The sequence below is a fragment of the Branchiostoma belcheri genome, unplaced genomic scaffold (assembly GCF_001625305.1).
Source record: "Branchiostoma belcheri isolate BF01 breed outbred unplaced genomic scaffold, Haploidv18h27 scaffold20, whole genome shotgun sequence".
Classification (NCBI taxonomy): domain Eukaryota; kingdom Metazoa; phylum Chordata; class Leptocardii; order Amphioxiformes; family Branchiostomatidae; genus Branchiostoma; species Branchiostoma belcheri.
In genome coordinates, this window is record NW_017803491.1 from 2,642,716 (window position 1) to 2,664,844 (window position 22,129).

General features: G+C 40.3%; 1 protein-coding gene across 2 annotated transcripts in view; it reads left to right on the forward strand.

Annotated features, from left to right (window-relative positions):
• Positions 1-22,129, forward strand: part of LOC109469197 (fibrocystin-L-like) — a 40,488-nt gene that overhangs the window by 12,139 nt on the left and 6,220 nt on the right. For both annotated transcript variants that reach the window (XM_019767638.1, XM_019767636.1), the window contains exons 13-46: positions 60-237; positions 689-833; positions 1,640-1,796; positions 2,216-2,428; positions 3,313-3,519; positions 3,646-3,813; positions 3,948-4,069; positions 4,445-4,675; positions 5,092-5,190; positions 5,868-6,085; positions 6,391-6,578; positions 6,747-6,888; positions 7,232-7,447; positions 8,101-8,329; positions 9,290-9,455; positions 9,595-9,855; positions 10,165-10,301; positions 11,001-11,130; positions 11,264-11,405; positions 11,648-11,751; positions 12,087-12,254; positions 12,687-12,920; positions 13,682-13,833; positions 14,696-14,795; positions 15,356-15,552; positions 15,970-16,243; positions 16,968-17,130; positions 17,543-17,778; positions 18,158-18,333; positions 19,284-19,959; positions 20,256-20,476; positions 20,796-20,959; positions 21,187-21,287; positions 21,583-21,692. In XM_019767638.1, the coding sequence (XP_019623197.1) occupies positions 60-237; positions 689-833; positions 1,640-1,796; positions 2,216-2,428; positions 3,313-3,519; positions 3,646-3,813; positions 3,948-4,069; positions 4,445-4,675; positions 5,092-5,190; positions 5,868-6,085; positions 6,391-6,578; positions 6,747-6,888; positions 7,232-7,447; positions 8,101-8,329; positions 9,290-9,455; positions 9,595-9,855; positions 10,165-10,301; positions 11,001-11,130; positions 11,264-11,405; positions 11,648-11,751; positions 12,087-12,254; positions 12,687-12,920; positions 13,682-13,833; positions 14,696-14,795; positions 15,356-15,552; positions 15,970-16,243; positions 16,968-17,130; positions 17,543-17,778; positions 18,158-18,333; positions 19,284-19,959; positions 20,256-20,476; positions 20,796-20,959; positions 21,187-21,287; positions 21,583-21,692 (6,425 nt within the window). The remainder of the gene's footprint in view (positions 1-59; positions 238-688; positions 834-1,639; positions 1,797-2,215; positions 2,429-3,312; positions 3,520-3,645; positions 3,814-3,947; positions 4,070-4,444; positions 4,676-5,091; positions 5,191-5,867; positions 6,086-6,390; positions 6,579-6,746; positions 6,889-7,231; positions 7,448-8,100; positions 8,330-9,289; positions 9,456-9,594; positions 9,856-10,164; positions 10,302-11,000; positions 11,131-11,263; positions 11,406-11,647; positions 11,752-12,086; positions 12,255-12,686; positions 12,921-13,681; positions 13,834-14,695; positions 14,796-15,355; positions 15,553-15,969; positions 16,244-16,967; positions 17,131-17,542; positions 17,779-18,157; positions 18,334-19,283; positions 19,960-20,255; positions 20,477-20,795; positions 20,960-21,186; positions 21,288-21,582; positions 21,693-22,129) is intronic.

Sequence of the window (22,129 nt, forward strand, 5' to 3'; positions counted from 1 at the left end):
CACTTTGTTGATGATGTTGAATACATTGTTAAGATGATAACCACTGTCGTTGATTCCAGGTGCTTCATCAGGTCAGGTTGCCTGCGATGTTGAAGTTGAGGACAATGGCGTCACCGAGTCACTGCCTGCTGCGTTCACCTACGACAGCGCCATGACCCCTGTGATTGACTCAGTCTCCCCCAGCCTGGGTGGCACGGCAGGAGGAACTACCCTCACCATCAGTGGCAGTAACCTGGGGTAACCATCTTCAGATGTGTGCTCATGTGGCAGAGTTTCCTATGTACAAGAGCAAGTTCAGCGCTTTGTAAACATTTTTCAACTAAGCCGTCATCAGCACCTTCTTTAATCATAGGTGGATTTGTAGAAGAAGGCGATACAAGTTAGAGTATTCAAAAGTTGTCCTGATTTTGAAGTGCTGAAGTATAAGAATTGTCATTTGAGATGAAATTTACATTTTTAGTGTAAAAATAGATAATGGTGTTCACTATAGCTAGTGCTTAATTTTGTTTAGGTACAGGTACAAATCTCCTATTTTGAACATGTACATTGAACTTAATCTACTAAACATACTTAGTCTATTAGACAAGGTATCCTTCTATATCTTGTCATTGCCAGTGGAAGAATGAATTCACTTTGGCTTGAGATTAAGTTGTAACAATTGTTTTCTTTTAATTTTGCACTCTGTCAGAGATGTGTCCAGTGTGACCATTGAAGGGAGTGACTGTGACATCACAGCTGCCAGTGCCTCAGAGCTGACCTGTGTGACAGGAGCCCACCAGGGCAGTGTGCAGGGCAAGGTCACAGCAGTGAGCCTGTATGGAATTGCCCAACAGGTACAGAAAAATGCATTCAATATTTTGATGGTCGTTATATTTTATTTGTGGTATAAGGGAAAAGAAGGAGGTTCACACTTCTGTACTGCTATGTAACTTGAATACACATTTGCTGTGTAGCGAGGATACCACAAACACCTCAAAAATAAATTTTTAAAGTAATGCAAACATTTGATAACTTACAGTATTACAGCCTAGTGAACATTTCACAAGTTATATAATTACAGACCAGCGAACATTTCACAATATAATTATTACAGCCCAGCGAACATTTCACAGTATAATTACAGACCAGCGAACATTTCACAATTAATATAGTTACAGACCAGTGAACATTTCACATTTAATATAATTACAGACCAGCGAATATTTCACAATTAATATAGTTACAGACCAGTGAACGTTTCACATTTAATATACATGTAATTACAGACCAGCGAACATTTCACAATTTACAGAATTGCAGCTCATTGTCCAGAGCAAATGTTTCCCAAAATATCATATTTGATATGTTGAAACCAAACTGTTAGAAATTTATTAATTTCTATACAAATGAGGAGACAGATTCATGTTTAGACCTTAGTTCCTCCGGGCAGCAATCTTCCACTTCTTTTTGTCAGCAAATTCTGCAGATGATCTTCACTATCATGATACAACTGACAGAAAGCAAGTATCCTCTGCATCCAAAAGACTACAATCATGAAGCAATAATCTCAACTCCCCTCCTAAGGCATTGCCCGCAAGCCTTTAAACTCTATATATGTAAGAAAGCTATTTTTCAGACTTGTGTCTACTTTACTTTGTAGGACAATGCAGACTTTTATTACGCGGACAGGTGGTCGTCACGGTTCACCTGGGGCGGGGAGGACTTACCTGGGGACGGAGACTTTGTCATCGTGGAGCAGCCACAGACTCTACTGCTGGACACTGAGACAGCAATCCTGAGCATGCTGCTTATCGATGGTGAGAAAAGGTCCCATTTGTTTGTTTGAAATCCATTAAAAGAAATGTATCTCTGTCATTTTGGCTATTGTGTCATAAATAACTCACCGTGCTTATCCAGAAATAAGGACATAATATTAAGACATAAATTATGCTTGTAGTTCCCATTTTGTGAAAAAATATTAATCAAAGACTTAATGCATATTTATATAGTGATTGCAACCTTGCAATAAATATCTCTATGAGTATACAATCAGTATAATTGTATACATTTTATGTAGGTCACAGTCAAATTCAGACTCTGTACGAGCTGTCTGCCCTAGGTGCCATCCATTTTGTAAGGGGAAAACAAGGAGCCCCATTACAAAACAGATGGTACACAAGCTGTCATCACCACCATCATGCTAAATCTGATCTAATGTCACAAAAATTCTCTTAAGGCGGCTCTCTGATCTTCTACGATGAGATGGATGTGCACCTACAAGCTGAGAAGATCCTGATTGTGAACGGAGGGACCCTCCAGGCCGGTACCCACGACGATCCATTCCAACACCAGGCCACGATCACCCTGCACGGACACCTGCGCAGCAAGGAGCTGCCCATCTATGGCACCAAGAATATAGGACTGAGAGGAGGGGTATTGGATCTTCACGGTACGGTGCTATACTTCCAAGATGCCCTTTTTCATAAGGCTTTTTTAGTCTCTGTAATCCGTAGGCAGCCTCCCCAAAAATCGACGTAATTAGTATTAGCCGCATAGCATAAACTTTAAGTCGTAATCAGCTCTGAGAATTTGACGTAATTTGTAATTGGGGACGAAAATTTTGCATAATTCGTAATCACATTCAACCTCCCCATGTAGGCCGTCATGTAAACTATGTATTACAGTGTATACCTCATATTTCACCTCATCCGGGCATTTACCTTTAATAAATGCAGTATTGGCAATAGTAGGATGACGTGATGTGAGATCCAGAATGCTTTGCGAATAAGCTCTGTAAACCTGCATCACGTAGCGATTTGCATACTTTTAGGAAATACTCAAGGTAAATACCCACTCATAAGCTTTTATATGGGGTATAAATTTTAAGGATTATCCTTCATGGTAAGTACAATTTGTCTAATCTCCAATTATGCTAACCTTATACATACAGAAATCTTGGATTTTTTTTTAATTAATAATATCCGATCTGAAGATATTTCAGCATCCAACAAATTAAATTGGAGTGACCTAAGATGTAGAAATTTGTTTTTGAATCCAACTTTGATGTGACTAACATTTCATGAATGTTGGACACAAGAGTTTTCTTTTCAGAGCCAAATTATCTATCTTGCTGCCATTTCGATGTCTATCAGACACCTTCCTCAGAGTTTCTGACTCAAGATCTGCTTCTCGTTACTATAGTATATGTAGCCGATAAGGTGGTTCTTTTGTGGTGAGAACGCAATCCCAATCGTGGCTGAATTTGTATCCTATACTTAACTTTACCAACCTGCTGAAGCTATTTTCGGATTCTTAAAATGTTTTTTGTTTCAGGCATGCCGGTTGATCCCACCTGGACCCTGTTAGCTCAGACGGCAACTGCTGGATCAAACAGCCTCGTTTTGGAAGAAGCCGTGTCAGGGTGGAATCCCGGGGACAGTGTCGTCATAGCAACCACCGGGCACCGCCACTCGCAGGGTGAGACGGAAGTGAGGGAGATCCAGTCTGTCAGCGAGGACGGACACACTGTCACACTCACAGGTGAGTCTTATTTATTTATTCATTTATTTATTCATTCATTTAGCTATTTGTTTTATTTATGATTTATTCATTCATTCAAAATTGTGCTATCACTGATGAAAGCTATGACCTTTTTCCGATTTTCAGAGAGTCTAGAGTATGAACACTTGGGTGTGGTTGAAACGGTCGACGGTTTGTCCTTGAGCTTCCAGGCAGAGGTTGGTCTTCTCAGCAGAACTGTCAGAGTGCAAGGCTCATCAGCTACTGTAGGCTGGGACAGGGAAATCGAAGCCTGCCCAGAGGGCTTTGACACTGGTAGGCTGTGGACATTTAGCACAAGACTTTTGAATAAATCTTCATTCATCTTAAGTTAATTCATTCATTCATTTGACGGAAGATGTAGGTAAAGCTATCATTTTTCTTGTCTTTTCTTCCCTGCTGTTGTGCAGGTGAGTTTGTCACACAGACCTGTTTCGAGGGCCGTTTTGGAGATGAAGTAGGCAGCGATCAGTTTGGTGCCCATGTCATGGTCCATGGGGAAGACGTCACTTTCCGTATCGAGAACACCGAGGTAACTGATACACATCTTATTCAAAATCTTTTCTATCTTTTAGTTTAGTGCATAATTATGAAGAAAGCACAACCAAAGGTTTAAAAACAAGACAGTTACATGTACATGTAGTTTAAATTTTGTGGAAACTGAAAATTCATTAACTGCAATGTGTCTGGGCCAGCCTATTGTATAGGCAGGATTTTTAGAATAATTTCGATCAAACTTTCAATCATGTACCACTATATCTGATACTAATTGAAAGGGGCTCTTTCCCTGATTTGGATGTATTTGGAGGACTCTGAGATAATATAAGATTATATTAAAAATTAAAAGATTGTTACAACGACTATTGACAATCATGGACTTTCATTTTTCTTCCCTGCTTTCTTGCAGCTAACCAACATGGGACAAGCCTTCCGTTTGGGCCGCTATGCCGTCCACTCCCATCTGAATGGTGACATGAGTGGCTCCTATGTGCGTGGCAATGCCATCCATCGTAGCTTCAACAGGGCCATAGTCATGCATGCTACAAACTACCTGCAGGTGGAGGACAATGTGATCTATGACATCATGGGCGGAGCTGTCTTCCTGGAGGATGGCGTTGAGATAGGAAATGTCATTCAAGTATGTGTCACTCTCTTTTCTTTCAGAGTAAAAAGAAACAAGCTGTAGAAAAGTTATTTTTTGTAAAGAAACAGCATTTGGCTCACTTTTGGTAATGCCTTACAAATAGTACGTATATATTCAATTTTTGCCATTTTATCTTGAACTGTGTCTTTGAACTTCATTCATAGAACAGTTTTTAATCACGGCTAGACCCATCTGCAGCAACTATGATCCTTCGTCAGAATTGTTTCTCTTTTAAATTAGTACACAGAATCACGTGTATTCTAATCATTATTTAAAAAAACCTTCAGGTGGTTTTACATTGTAAGTTATATCCTAATATGCCAAATAAGTTATATCCTAATATGCTTCTATTAGCTTGCACTGTGCACTGAAGCTTGGAACTTATTAAATACCTTTTTTTTTTCTTCCAGGGCAATTTTGCATGCTTTGTCAAGTCCAGTACCAGTCTCTTGAATGATGACATCATGCCAGCTAACTTCTGGGCGATCAATCCCAACAACACTCTCAGTGTGAGTGGTGTCTAACTGTTTGTGTCTAAGTGATGTTTTACACCCTGTATTATGTTTTGTTTCCTGGGCCTCCTTGGAAGTCAGCTCACGATGCTGTAGGAGCTAGCCAGGTGTCTCTAAGAATAAATTTTTCATAAATGATAAATTGTAGTTTTAATAAATAAACATGACAGGTGAAAAAGCTATCTTCTGAAATGGAATGGTAGACATTACAGATAATATTCAGTTTTAAAATTGAGGAATGGCCACTAGATCTGTATGATTCCAAGGCACATGTAACCATAACAATTACTCTTGCACCTGTTAATAGGGAATTGATTGGCATTTGTAATGACTATTTGCCTGAAATATACAGGTACAAAGTGATTGGCTCTTAGTTGTACAGTTGTCTTAACTGTATCGTTAGAGGGATCAAAAAGGAATTCAGCAGGTCCAAACCACGATCCATATTCAATATTCCATGTGATTGATATTGTTACTTAAGTGCAAAAAATGTATTCTATGACACCCCTGGACAAATTACATCATAGAATAATTATTACACACCTATAACTAACTGTATTACAAAAAGTCATGTATTTCGTCCACAAACACAGTCTTGAAACCATCGCAAATAAAAACAAGACTTTTGTACCTGATGTAATGAAATGATGTTGATTCAATCTGTTATGTTACAGTACAACCATGCGGCAGGTGGAACCCACTTTGGTTTCTGGTATGACCCACCCGAACATCCCCACGGTCCGTCACGGACCGTCGACTCCAGCCCGCAAAATGCCCCTCTCGGAGAGTTCCGAGGCAATGTCGTCCACTCGCAGGGGTGGTTTGGGCTGTGGATCTTTGAGGAGTACCACCCGAACGAGCCTGCCATCTTCCGTGACTTCACCGTCTATAGGTCTGAATATTCACCTTATTTACATGTACACTTTCAGTGGCACAGTAATTTTACCATATATTTAGACATTCTTCGATATATTTACCTATCTGTACACAGTAAGGGTTATTACCTTCTAGAATGAAATAGCATGAAATGTAACAACTTCCATTGAGCAAGCAGAGAGAAGGTTGAACAGCTTTGTGCATTTAACATCGTATACTATCGACGATCCATTGATAGTAAAATGTTGTTCATCTTCAAACCTATTATTCTGATTTTACAAATCATACTTAGTGAGGATGATTGTGTTTTTCTCCCCACAGATGTGAGAAAGGTGCAGAAGCGGTGAACGTCGGGGCTATCACCTTCGACAACTTCAAGATGTACGACAACGATAAGGCCGGCATAGAGTGGAAGAGATCCTTTGTGGATAGTTGGGGCCTTACAGGAGTTACAAACTCAGACATCGTTGCACACACTGCACTGGCTGGCGACGACGATGGCACTGCTGGTAAGTATGATCATCATGATACATCAAAAGATTTATAGTTGCTAAAGAAATAAGCTTGATTTTTTATGACATGTTTCTTGGTCAGGACAAGGACCTCTCCAAAACTTTACACAGACACACAGTGCACAATAAATATATACTTAATATAGTTTCCATTTCTTGTTGCAGGTGGTGTTATTCTCCCATTCGGTCCAGGCTTCAGTGTTGATGGTACAAAGTTTTACAACTTTGACAGAGATGGCAGCACCTGTATAAAACCAACCAGGATTGATGGTACCTGTAACGCGTATTGCTCTGGTTTTGGAGCCAAGTAAGTGCCCATGAAGCTCTCTTACACTACTCTAAACAAGCAGAGGGTTTGCCTCCACTTGCTGGATTATGTTTTTGGTCGACGTAAATTGTTCCACGTGCCACCCTCCCCACATGCATTCACCACAGAACTGAAGATGCTTACAGCTTTTGACATTAAAACATCTCGAATTAGAAATTATTTTTTGCCTCTTCAAGGAGACCACCAGTGTCTAAGGTGTCCACCTTTCTTTGGTTCCCGCCTTGGACAGGTTTGACTGTACATAAAAGAATATTAATGAACAGTCACAGATTTTAAAAGTGCATCTTTACAACAAATTCTCATCAGAACTGTTTTTTTTTAGATTTTCAGGCATTGAATACTTTAACTCACCAAACAAGGGCGAGTTCGAATTTGAGCATGAGTCCTTTTTCATGGATGTGGACGGGACTCTAACAGGTACTAACCCAGGCGCCTACGCGGTACCATCATCTGACATCCTGCCACCCGGCTGCTCTGAGAGTGCAGAATTCAGCCTAGGAGATTTCCCTGGAAGCGTCTGCACAGATTCCAACTACAAGTTAGTAGTCATTACATTTACCTATAGAAAACAATATAATGTACCTATAGAGTACATGTAATTGTTTTTGCTCAGTTCCTCCTCCAAACAGTGACCTCTGACCTGGTCAATGACCTGAATCAGACTGTCTCTCACCATGGTAACTAGTGAGTTACATCATGTTGCAATTTTATAGTGGGAGGGATTTAGACTCCTGTCACCATACATGTATATGTGAAATGTGTTTGAGTAAGAATTAACAGAGCAGATCATATGCAAAGGTGTTACTTGTCTTGAGTTTTCAGTTATGTCTTGATATAATTCTGCTTTCTTTAACTAGAACACCCTGTAGCCCTCTCAGTCAGCCTTTGGAAAGATCCATTACAAATTATGCTATGCCTGAAAGGGTTGAAATAATTGATACATTGTAACTAGCATGTTATTCATGGTGTCAGGTAACTAGTGTTATATACTAATAAGTCTGCTTTTAGCTAAGAATGTTTTAACAATTATAATGAACTTTCATTCATCCATTCATTCATTTATTCATTCATTTTTCTAGGCTGTGAAAAGATTTAATTTCATACTTACTTGTAACTTTTTTTATTTTTAAGAGAATTTCCTGTTACATTCAGTCCCTAGCTAATGTTGGACAAAACATTTCTTGCTTTTAGATTGAAACGTTTCGCCTTCAACAAGGCCCTCCCCAGTTCCCTTCTGAACAGGAACACTTGGTTTGAGAACGAGTTTGGCAGAGCTCATTCTACCTGGCAAATCAAGAGAATGACCCACAAAGAAGGGTGGATGTTTGACCTGGTGGAAGGGGAAAACTACAAATTTAGTTTTGAAGACTCAGAGCATATCACCAACATGAGCTACACAGGGACGTTCTACGACATGGAGGTGAGGATGACTGTCTTTCTTTTCTTTGATCTTTAGGCCACACCAATTTAATTTCTTGGTTCTTGGATTTTTTCAGAAAAAATATGAAGCGACAGGGCGAAAAAAAATAGAAATAAAAACAGGTCTAGGCATCCTATTATAGGCTTAAATGCTACAAAATGAGCCATGAAGTCAACACAAAAGGCTGGGTTAAAATTTAAACATTGAATTTTGAACTTTTAATCAAACCACTGCAATGATAGATGGGAAAACTGTAACAACTAGGAAGAAAAGGACTTTCCTCAACTGTTGGGGGGCAAAACATGAGCATTTTTCAATTGATTCAGGGCCAGATTTTTTGCAAATCAGAAAAAAATGAAGAGGCGAATCCGAGAACCAACAAATTAAATTGGTGTGGCCTTATAATTGAGATTGCAGCAAGACAATGCAACACAGGCACCCACATGACATGGACCATGAGCAAGGAATGTCCGAGCTGTAATCAGAGCATTAAATGTAATTAACATAGCTAAAAAGTTAAATGCCAAAATATTAGACAATTGAGTGGCTAGAGCACCTTATTGTTACAGAGGTCAGGACTCAGCTTGTTCTAGATAGTGATCAGCTGTGGTATATAGGACGAGCTGAAGGCCGATGTCCTAATTTGGAGTAAGCATCTGCAACCTACAGTTTCTAGAAGGTCTTGATGGATTAAATAAGGTGCGGGAAACATACTTGAGAACCATTGGTATTGTCTTAACAAACACAATTAAGTCATAGATCTCGCGCCTGTAGGTAAGAGGAAACAGACCTAAGGTTGAGAGACGTTCCTTGTAGGTCAGATTTTTTGCTTGGGCTCCTAAAATAAATTAAGTAGCCCACTGTTGAACACCCTCCACAAGGGACACAAGTTTGATTTTTGATCTCTTCACTCTCTGACAGAAAATGTCCTCCTTGTTTTTATTTCTTCAAAATAAATAGGATGGCGACTATTTCATCATCCGACATGAACTGTACCAGGCGCCGGACCGCTTCTCTGTAATCGAGGGTGATGACAGAGATGGGTTGGACAGCCCAATTGACCCTGATGCCCACTCACATGGAGACTGGCACTTCGATGAGTCCACAAATGTCTTCTCATATCTAGGTGTGTAATACTATACTTTCCGAATCTAAAGTGATCATTCCATAATGATATCATGAAAATTCATCTGTGTTGGTAGTTACATGTGAACATTTTTTCTAACATTGATATTCATTTTTATTGTACTATTTTTTTCTTGCAGTCAAGGGAGATGGCAATGGTGTGGACAGGGACATCCATCTCAGGGTGTATCGCTGTGCGTTCGAGGACTGCATCGCACCCCTTGATCCAGCAGAGGCTCCGCCTTCAGAGAACAGACCTGATGACTACGTCGTCTACGGATCCTCAGTCGTGGAGTGGTATGAAGAAGACGGCTACCTGGTTCCGGGTTTGTCTTCTTCCCCTGACAGGAAACGGAGCGCACTGGTGCCTACGGCTGGAGACAGTCTCAGGATTGATAACAGTTAGTCAATTTGTTACATTATGTAACGTTATAGATAATCAACAATATTAAGTTGATTAAAGGAAAACCATACATAAGCACTTGTCATGATCACCTTTAGTAAGTAACATTTAGCAGATGCTTGGTCTGTTGTTGTTTTCTTACAGACATTACCATTTATCTGTTTTATACATGTCAATAATTATACATCATCATGTAGCTATGATGTTTTAGATGATTTTTTATATTCTAAAATTGATGATCCCATTCCAGACGGAGGAAAAAGGGCACATTTATAATTACAATGAATCATAATCCGTTTTTATTTAGTTCCCTGGTTGGTACTTGGTGACAATGATCTCCCTCGCCTTGATAAGCTCCATATCGTGACTGTTCTGGAACTGTGGGACCCCCTCCACCCCTACACTCGGGACTACACCATAGAGGCTACAGTTATCTTCATACAGGTCTGCCTGCAAGTTTACATAAAAATGAGCACCCTTTTCTTATGGATTATACACTCTACAATGATAAGAGCCTATTGCTGTTCACTTTTCTTTCTGCGTCTTCAACTGATCTCAATCATATTAAAGACAAACTTAGGTACATGTTAGAGAATAGTTAAACCTTTATTGTCACCACTGACAATGTGACATATATTCTGCATGCAATTTGCCGCGTGCATATACGTAGGATGATGTTATCCATAGGTATGCATGTATTTAGCTTTGTTCAATCTTTAGTTATAGAAGACCAATAACAAAAGTCTCTGTACTTTTTTGTTGTGTCAATAAAGAATCGCTAAACATAATATCAGATACAGACCTACAATGTAGGTATGTGTACAAAGAACTTGTACCTGTACCAGTCCTGAAAAGGAATTTCAAAGAAACTGATCTAAGACTTGATCCAGTTTTTGCACAATGAAAAGCTATGGTCCTTCCACATACATTTTGTAATTGTGGCAGAGAAGACAGGCGCTTTTATGTAATTACTAAACAAGGGTTAATTGTAATGGGGAAATTCCCCATAATAATATATATAGTTTTTTTTGGTTAGAACTATGTCATTGAACAGTGGACCATAAAGGTTGAATGACAAATGCTAGGTTTTTTTTAGACATTATCATGATTTATGATGTAATTTTTCTGTACTTCATTTCTAAGGGAGGACGACTGGTGTGTGGCTGGCCAGAAGAGAATTACTTGGGCAATGTTCTCTTTAATCTTCTCGGAGACCACAGAACCCCTGACATGCCTCTTCCCAGTGGCCCCAATGTAGGAGCAAAGGCAATTGGTAAGTACATAGCATCATGAAAAGTAGTGTTCGAGTTGTTTCGTGTTGGTCCAGGAACCAAGAGGTGATGGGTTCGAACTCAGTGCACAGCCAGGCATTAAAACATTAAATTTTTATAACTGTTTCTGTTCAGGTGATTTTGGAGGTCTGGACCTGTTTGGAGACCCAAAGACAAGCTGGACTAGCCTGGCCCAGACTGCTAACGCTGGTGACACCACCCTCACACTGCAAGACCCCGTGAACTGGGTGGCAGGCGACGAAATTGTCGTCAGTCCGTAAGTGAATTAGATCTTTTTACCTCCATCTATAGAGTAATTGTTTTGTGTGCGTTTGTGTGTTTGTGTGTTTGTTTGTTTGTTTGTTTGTTTGTTTGTTTGTTTGTGTTCGTAGCATACACCTGGTATTTAAATGCAGTAGAGTGACAGGAATGGCAGATAGGATTTGGTTATTTAGCAGCTGATTCTATTTATCTTTCTTTACAATACATTTTGAATGTGAGAAAATGTCTCTCTTGCAGCACTGGGTTCAATGCCTGGGAAACCGAAACATTCACAATCGCTGATGTCTCTGACGACATGATGACTTTGACCCTTGATGCACCTCTTCAGCACAGACACATTTGTGAGTATACCCCAAAATAATTACTTCTTGAAGACTTAGTGTTGCATTTTCCCCTATCCAAGTTTTGGCACAGGCAAGCTTTTGGCAGGGTGGCATCAGGAGCCAACTGCTCCTAATATCCTAAGAATTGGGATCTAATTATCTTGACCTTACATATTATTTATTTAAAGCTTGAATTCATCCTCATTCCATCCTCTGCTTTTTAAGCTCGGAAACTGTGAAGCTCAGAAGTGTTGCAACTTTTTTTTGAATTTGGAGAACTGTTGGAGTCAATATGTAAGCTACACTGGAAAAGAAATATAAGTGAAGGTTTTGATTCCTTATTTTTTCTGTAGACGACCAGGGAACCTACGGTGGAAAGACCTACACTTTTGCAGCTGAGGTGGGGTCTATGACTAGGAACATCAAGATTGCGGGTGCTGCCTACGACGACCAAGAAGAAGAGTCCTTTGGTGCCAGGCTGCTTGTGGGCTCTTTCAACACTGGAGGGCAAACCTACACAGGTACAGCCTTGTATGTCATATAATATATACCTGGGCAGCGAGAATGTTCTGTACAGGTGTTCCGGCCCCCGTGATATCTAGCAGTAGGGCCCAGCAGGATTCTATTTTGTTATCACATGGGCTTCCAAATGTTCCATAGAATAATTCGAAGTTCAACGCGTTTCACACGCACACGCGTTTCATGTCGCTTCATATATTTTTTCTTTAAAAATCCGAGAAACAACAAATTAGATTGGTGTGGCCTTAGTAACAGTTATTTTTTGTCTGATATTAAGTATTCAAGTTTTGTCCCACTTTGGTATGTTTGGCCATGAAATGTTTATCACTGACATAAATTTTGTAACTGGCGATCGGTGCGAGGAAATGTTCAACACAATGAAATCACCAGAAATACATTGTACAATGTATGTCATTATATCATGTTGTTTTTAGGCTATGCCCGAATAAGCAACGTCGAGTTTGTGCGCTCTGGTCAGGAGGGATGGACCGATTCGTACGATCCACGCTACTCCGTGGCATTTATGGACCTCGGAGATATTGAGAGTGATCGACCATCCTTCATCGACAACAGTGTCATTCACGATGCATATGCTCCTGGTATCGGCATCTATGGGACAAACAATCTCAATGTGTCCAACAATGTCATCCACCACTCTGTTGGACAAGGTGTGTACACTTGAAGAGTTTATTTCAATGATTTTTGCGCAAAAAAATTATTTTCTATATACATGTACATGTACATATTTCACATTTACTGAAGATCCAGCAATTTAAAAAAATCATTACAAGATATTTTTGTTGTTTTTTTAATCCACATGAATTTTTCCACATCTGAGAGTAAGATTGTCAAATAGATAATATTTATGGCCAAAAGCAGTCAATATTAAAAAGGATATGAGACAAGACAATCAAAGATCTTACATGATAACAGTTAACTTCTGTTGGCAATTAATACGTGCTCAGTCAGCACGTTGGCAGAGCATACTGCGCCTGCATCAAAGCCTGATTTTTCAGTTTTCTTCAGATGTGGTCAAGCTTAAGGCTACATTCAGTTGTTGCAGACAATATCTTTTCCGACATACATGTACTACAGATGGGACGTTACATGATGTAACCTTAAATGCACAAGTACCACCTTATATGAGATGCTATGCACAGTACATTACGGGTTTCGCGCAGATGCAGTACGTTCTGCTGACGTGCTTGCAGTCCCACTTTTGTGAAGAGCATGAAAGCAATGCTCCTTCGCAGAACTCTATCCGAACTGAGACCGAGAAAATATTTCTTCCCTCCCCCCAGCTTATAATCATAATAAGTCTTTCTATCAGTAATACTGTTGTGTGTCCCCAAAAATCATAAACATTACCATGATAGTGATCATGACAGTAATATGCATTTTAATAAATAGTAACGTTCCATCTTGGCAGGTATCATTGCGGAGGGAGTGGGGAATGCCCTGACAGACAACTTGGTGGTTCTGTCCATCTTCCCTGGGACGTACCAAGACCGTTTCGAGGCCTCCAGTGACAAGTGGCAGGGAGCTGTGGAGGTCCAGGGTGCTACCAGTGTCGTGCTTGAGGTATATAAATTATGACAGTCACTGTACTTGTACTAGAGCTGTGTACCAAAATACCTAATCCCCCAGTACCGATACAATACAGTACCTAAATAAATTCACACTAATAAAGTGCCTAATATATATTTGTGACCTAAAATGTGTAAATATACATGTAGCTGGTCCCCCATGGGTCCCAAAGTAAGGATAGACTAGTGTAAGTGTCTTTGTGTTACAGACTGACAGTGTTGACTACCCTGAAAGATTTGTTGCATATTAGTTAATATGCTCCCTTTAGATGTCACTTTGGTTTGTGTTGTAGGATAACTGAAACATTTCAGTTTCGCCTATGTTTTGTACAAGAATTCTCCATGGAGAAAAACTTAAACTATCAAGTTTATTCATGCTTCTGTTAATCTGTTGAATTATTCAGGTACAGTTTCAGGCCTGGACCTAAACCTGTATACCTGTACCTAAAATTTGTTTGGGTACACAGCTCTACTTGTACCTAATATATGCCTATCAACTGTCTCTTTTTATGATTCATTTTCACCAAAAATATACTCTGCAGAAAAGGATATGTTAGATGTTTGCATCTACATTTATTGTATATTGCAGACCGATTCGTATAGCTCTTTTTTTGCTGCTCTATACATACTTTAAGATCTGGCCCTGTTTTGGTCTCCCCTTCACTAATGGACTGAATGATTTACAACTTATGAGTGGGAAGACCACCTAATTCTTTAGTTTCATCCTGGATTATGTTTTCAGCATCTTTCTATTAGTAGATATTATTACTTATCTTCTTTTGACAGAAAGGGTTATGATTTATGAACAATAAATTATAGTTATTGAACCATAATTTTAATAACCATAATAATTTTAGCGCAACCACATTGCTGGAGCAGAGCGGATTGGACTCCACGCGGATGGGGAACCATGTGACGATGACAGCTGGGGGTGGGAAGGAAATCAGGTCCACACAGGTAAGCACTAGTTGGCACGACAATTCATCTGTAGGAAGCAAGATTAAACTGTAATTTCCAACACAAGGTCTAGTAATTGGATTCTGTGAATAGTTTCATCAGGTTGGTAAGAGACTCTTTTTGCACATTGTCAACCAAGTCGTCTTATTCAGTCGTTTTGGTGACTATCTGTCACCTTCCTCAGGGCATTTCTGACTGGTTCGCATTGCACTGCAGCACAGATGGCACTGCTAAATGTACAAAACTTTTTGAACCTCCTTGGTTTCTTCTTGGTCTTCTTCTCCAAACAAATAAGATCAATGACCTGAAGCAGACGTCTGTCACCATGGTAACTAGTGTTGGGTTACATCATGTAGCAATTTTATAGCAGGAGGGATTTAGACTATGTGACCATATAATAATATATGTGTTTGAGCAGAGCATTATGCAAACTTAAGGTAAATATAATGCATTTTCTTGAGTTTGCAAATGTTTACCTTTTAGTTAGTTTTTACGTTCTGTGTAGCATTTTCCTTTATCTTCCAGGACCTGGTCTAACATATGACATGTCATTTTTATAGCTCTGCATGGTATCCATCTGTATGAGGATGGACAAAGTGACTGTACCAGGATTCGTAACTTCGAGGTCTTCAAGTGCTACGCCTACGGCCTGCACTACCAATCTCAATCCAGTGTGGTTGTGGAGAACACCGCTTTCGTAGATAACCGCTTGGGCTCATTCATGTCAGTCGTAGGACCTCCATCTCTGGATCATGCGGTTTGTCAACCTTTTCTGTTGAATGTCCATTTACAATGATTGTCATCATTTTACACTAAGTTGAAAAACCAAATTTTACATGTGCCTACACAAGTTTGGTGCAATGGCAAAGCTGTACCCAAATAAGCTGAAAAATTCAAGGGATAAACTTTGAACAATTATGGCAGACATTTTGGCTATTTTTTAACAACTGTCCTGGTGCTGAACCCATGAGTGTTGATTGTCATATTAATAAAACAAATGATGTAACAGTTATCGTAAAATAATTTTGTAAAGGGTGATGATGTGCAGTTGTATGATTCAATGTCATTGACAAATACATTGTATAATTATCAATAGAAATATGAAAACAAGTTTCTGAAATTTTTGTATTGAATCATGATACTAACCATTGACTGGCTCCTGTGATGCTTTTAGAGGGTGGCCAAGTCTGCTACTGTCAGAAACTCCTTGTACGTTGGACGTAGTGCATCGTTCGACTGTGACACAGACGTCATGGACAGGTCTGATGACAACCTCAAGATTGCAGCAAAGTGGGGAGGTTTGGGCTTCACTAGTAACAAGGGCAGCAGTGGTGGTTTTATTGGGTTTGCCTTTGCTGGCGGCATGAGTGGCTGGAGTGGCTCTCCACTCCATCCATGGTGGAGCCAGATGTCCTACCCTACTCTAGATTTCGACACCAGGATAAGTGGTAAGTATTGTGTATTCATACTACATGTATTTTACACAGTCCTCGAAAGTCTTTTCTGAGAAGAGGTACACTGGTGTATGATGAAATAAGTAGAATGTCAGCACGGACACCGGATAGTGAGTGCGTGAGGGTGTTCTGAAGAACACAACAATAATTTTATCATTTTTCTGATATAGATGTATATGCTGTATAATACTAATAGATACATTTAACACCTTTACATAGTACTAGACAAGTATATACGTAAACTTAAGAAAATATTTGGGTGCAGTCGGTCACCCACAGAAAAAAATTGGGTGCACAGCTCCAAAGTTGGGTGCACTAAGGTGCATTATGCACCCGGTATTTCGAGCCCTGTTACAGTTAATAACAGTTACAATATATATTTTAGACTTTATTTGCAAAGTTATGCCGGAAGGCTGATTGCTTTAATTTACAGTCAAGGTATTCTGTACTAAATGAACACACATATATTATGTATCTCGATGTATTGAGGTTTTACTTTCTTGTGTGCCTGTAGTTACTTGAATACAGTATACTAAAAGTTGAGACAGCCTAAGCCAAAGAGGTGTGAAGATTAGAACTTACAATCTTTGACCACTGAAATTTAAAAAACAATTATCAATGAAATTAAAGGTTACCCAAGAAAAGTACACGTACCTTTTACCTTGAATAATAGAAAATGTTAGAAGATAAAGGTCTATAAGATGTTTGTTTCTTACAGATACGACCTTTGCTAATTACGATGATGCATGTGGCAAAGAAGATGTTGCAATGCATACCTGGACAGCGAATGAGGATGCATTTTTCCCAGTTACTACTGAGAATCTTTCTTTTGACAACACTCCCTTGGAACACAGGGTTTTCTTTGACAGACCTAGTGTTAGGTAGGTATCAGACACATTATACAATAATTATATCTTCGTTGGTGTGAAGTTGAACTGATACGCCCTAAACATGAATGAAACGTATTGAAACCATGTGATAAATTCTACATCTCTTGTATTTTATCTCGTCCATAGAATCATTATATTTCATATATTGTTAATACATGTACCAGGAACCCTTTGCTTCATGCTGTTAAAGTACATTGTATAATTATATGAGATTACCAGATTATATATTAACCTATTAGTAAAGGTAAAAGATCTGGTGAAAGAAGTAAGACTAACTAAATAAAGGTTGTCTGATATTCAGAAAATACAGTGTAACAAGCTTAAGATACAAAAGAAGAAAAATTCAGAAGAAAAAGTTCAAAACGAACACGTTCTGAATACCTGAGTGACTTTTTGATTACAGGTTAGTTAACCCCTCTGACTGTGTGGACATGTCCTGCGATGGCAAGGTGCAGGGATTCATACTAGACCTAGACGGGACGTTGCTCGGAGCTTCGGGAGCGATCACTACACAGGCAGACTGGGAGTGGGACGGGGACGCCAGGTACGGTAGGGGAGACTACCGAATCCCCAACACCATGCTGTCTGACCTATCTGGGGACAGGATCGAACCCAATACCCTTGCACCTGAAGGACGAGGTATGGACAAAGATTAATGATTTCTATCATTCATTCAGTATGTTCAAATCCAACTGTGTCATACCGAAGACCTGAAAGCTGGTACTGTTTCCTGTGCTTACCACACAGCACTTCAGAGTACTACGTAGTTCCTGGTAGACAAACACCACTACCAGTGGGCTAGCTATGTATATCGTCTGTATTGCTTGCACAAGTGTATTGCCCAAGGGCTTAAGTAATGGAAATTATTCATTGTATTAAATCTTTTTCCCTTGCTATTCACTCAAAGATGTGGGAGTTTATTACATGGAATGACATTCAAGTGGACTGTTTTTGCTTCCCAGATCGAAGTGATGAGCTCAATCTTGAATCTCTTTCTTTGTTTGATGTGCACACTCAGGTATCGTCCGGAACAACAGGTGTGTGAAAAACGATGAAATGCATGCCTACTTGTGCCCGGACATGGATTACAGAATGCTGACATTGGAGAGCATGGATGCAGACACCGAGACCCGGCGTCTGTCTCCTGTCGCCCTGCTTTCTAATGGATATGTTGACCTGATCAATGGACCCCAGGTTAGCATTTTGTACATACTAGATAAATATAATGTAATATCATAACAGATGGTGTTAGGCCACACCGACTTAATTCTACATGTATGGATGACATCCTCCAAAGACCGTCCAAAAATTCCGTCCAAAGATAGAAATGCTACTAAACCACAAATAAATACAAATACGAATACAAATCTGGTGTTATGAATTAATGGCAGTACACATGTACTTAGAGATGTATAGGACAAGCCTTCACATGCTGGCTTTTTGCGGAATTTATGAATCGGCACTGTACGTATGTACTGAGCTGTTGAGTCGTGCAGCTTCTGAAGCCTGGGTGCCATCCTCCTGAGTTACCATCGGCTACGTATTGCTAGCTACGATGGACTACCCAGGCCTACAGCTAGGCCACGGAGGACGTGATCTTTTTTTTTTTTGGAGAACAGGCAAAAATCAATGCGTGCACGGATGTCATCCATAAAATCAAGTCGGTATGGCCTTATCTGTTAAAGAATCATGACCATTGTATTTATTTTAACAGACATCAGGAAACAAATCTACGCTGCATCAAACAAACGATAGGAATTCAAATTAAAGACACAGAAAAACCATCATCATGATGATAATATCATTCATTGCCAGAATACTGTTAAGTCAACAGAACTGAACTGTGACTATCATTTATGCAAATAATTGAATCATACGGTCACATAGCCTGATTAAATTGCTTTACTGTTGCTGGCCACCCAACATCCAGCCGCCCCTGGGAAGGGGCCACTACAGCCGCGGACGGCAGAGTTTGCGTTACACAGACTAACGGTCACATAGTGTGAGCAAACATTACCAAGTTGAATGAGTTCATTAGAGTTATGAAGCATTAGGCACCTGGCATGTCTGTTATCAGGAAACTTTGTTTACTTTCTTGCGCTACTGATGCCACATGATAACACTGAATGTTTTCCACCTCTCAGGACCATGGCTGGTGTGCGGGCTACACCTGCAGTCTACGTATCTCCACCTTCCAGGCTGTGGTGGTACCCGGCGAAGACTATCTCGTACACTACACCGGTGTCTCCCCCCGAGAATCCCGATACTTCATGCCGGATGCTGAAGAAGACGACACTCTGCTTCTAGGACTCTTTTTCTCCAACCCCGAGCGGCTCGACGTCTACGCCGATGGCGTCTTTGTGGAGCCAAAGAACAGCGTAGGTGATGGGTCGGGCTCCGTGCGGCCTGGGCTGCACTACCCAACACACCAGGATGAGGCTGGGGCCAACTTCATGAACATTGAAGAGCAGACGCTGTATTTCCTCATAAAAGGTTCGTCGCCAATCGACATCACAACCTCCGACGTGCTCACCATCGCCTTCGGGCTCCCGCCAATCACCGTGGAGGACTTCTTCGGAGAAAGACTAGCTGAGAACCTTGCCTTGTTCCTGGACATTCCGCCTGGAAAAATCCGCCGAGTGAATGTCGTGAGGGAAGACGAACTATTAGTGCGTCGCCGGCGTGCAGCCGCAGGCGTCACTGTGTCGCTGCAGATCGGAGACGAGCCAAGCGCAACCCTCAACGGCACCGTCCCGAACAGTCTGTCATACGAGCAGCTGAAACAACTGGAGGCTACCCTCATTGATGCCCTTCAAACAGGCGAGTAGTGCATGTATCTGTCACTGCAGTAAAAGATAGGAAATTGGTATGATTTAAACGGTTTTAGTTTTACCAACTTTTGGGCCAAAGTGGTTTTATGCTCAATACTATCTACAGTTACTGTCAGTACATAAAAAATATGTTAGCCAACAGATATTTCATGCTTGTTGTTTATAGCTTTGATAATATGATCATTATTAGCAAATAGAATATTATGTCATGTAGTAAGTTGGTATGTTATGAATTTTGTACACTCAGTACATGTATGTTAATCGACATTTATTTTCCATCACTAGGAGCACTCTCGAGTATCCTCGGAGTAAACGTGACAAGTGCGTCCATCAATGGACCAGTTCCGCCGGTGGGCAGCGAGGAGTGGTCGCAGCTGACCGTGGAGCCTGCCGTCGCGGTGATGTACGGCACTCCAGCGTCACTCCGCGTGGCCCTGGAGCCCCAACCACTGCACGAAGGCGCAGGCTTCTCCGTACAGCCGAAGATCCAGGCACTGGATGCTGAGGTATACATTTTTGCACAAAAACTGAAACAGTGTCCTTTGAGCATGTGAAAAAAGATGATTGAGTAGAGAATAGGCACACTGGGCTCTATCCATTATATTATCAGTTACTAAATGTGACTTGTACTAGCCTAAAGTTACATGTGTCAACTTGTAGTTAGTTTATCTAGATTCTGGTTTTAAGATTATGATGTACATGACATTGAACAGAATGACAACCAAGAGTTTCAAAGTGCATGTACTGCACAAATGTAACTGCATGTACTGCACAAATTGAAACACTTTGAATAAATTTAATTTAATCATTGTGTGCCATTTTCAGGGTAATGTCATCAGCCACCTTGGGTACTCTAACACCCCCTGGGAGGTCGAGGCAACACTGCAGCTGGGGTCTGGGTCTGACGCACGCGCTCTGCTGAAAGGCACCACCAGTGTTCCGTATGTCGACGGGTGGGCCAACTTCACCGACCTGCAGATCACTCACAGGTATGTTCACACTGCCTTGAAAGGCATCCAGTGCAGTTTTTAGGACTTCGAAAGCAGATTTTTTGAAGTCAATCTTCTACTCACTTATCTTCATACAAACAACACTGTTCCAATGTATGTCGACATTCATGCAAACATGCCACAACTGGTATCTTTTCCATGAGGTGAAAATCATAAAATGTAACAAGATCTGAGAATATTATGTTTCTGTATTTGTTTTTCTGTAGTGGCGAGGACTATACCATCCACTTTACAGTGAGCAGGTCCACCCAGGCTCCTCTGTTGGTGTTCTCTCAGCCTCTGACTGTGGCTACCAAGCCTGTGACAGGTACAAAATATACATGTATCTGCTTAGCAACACAAAGTTCATCTAGATTTTTTGAAAGATATGCGTAGCTGTAAGAACGTCAAGAAAAGAACACTCAGTTTGATGCCTTGGTGCACTCAGTTTTATGGAGTGAATACAGTCATAAGCTAGTAGGGTTTTTTTTACAATCATACAAACTAAGACAAACTAAAACAATATTTTCTTCAGGCCTTTATAATATTGATTAAGAAAAAAATTGATAACTTATCATTATGACATTATAAGGTTGTAATTAAAAGTCTGCATCTCATTTCAGTGGGCATGCTAAGCCAACCAGAGACAGCGACTGTTGACCAACCATTCAGCCTGCAGATGGAACTAAGGGACGCTGTGACTGGCCAGGCACTGCCTGACATCGCCTGGAAGGTACATTTACAATGAATCTGATCTAGAATCACATAATCATATCTGTATACTTTTATGTTTTATACCTTTCTGTGTATCAAATCATTCACTGTACATTGAATGTATTAAGAGCAGTTATACCGGCTATACTGAATCTACAGATTTACAGATTAGTATAAAATAAAATTGATTTATGTATCATGTAGTGATGCATACCGGTTCACTGGACTTGGATCCGGACTTGTAAGAATGTTTAGGTTCAAGTCCAAAAAAACCTAAAAGTCAAGAACCGAGTCCGGACTTATTACCATAAAAGACCATTTCACATACCCCTTTTCTTTCCAAACCACCTAAAGCCTTCCGTAGATTACAAAAGCTTTGCTGCAAAATGAAGAAAATGTTGCCATCGGGCATCGTCAAGTAGCGGCCTCCATGTTATGTGGCCAAAGTTTCACCCA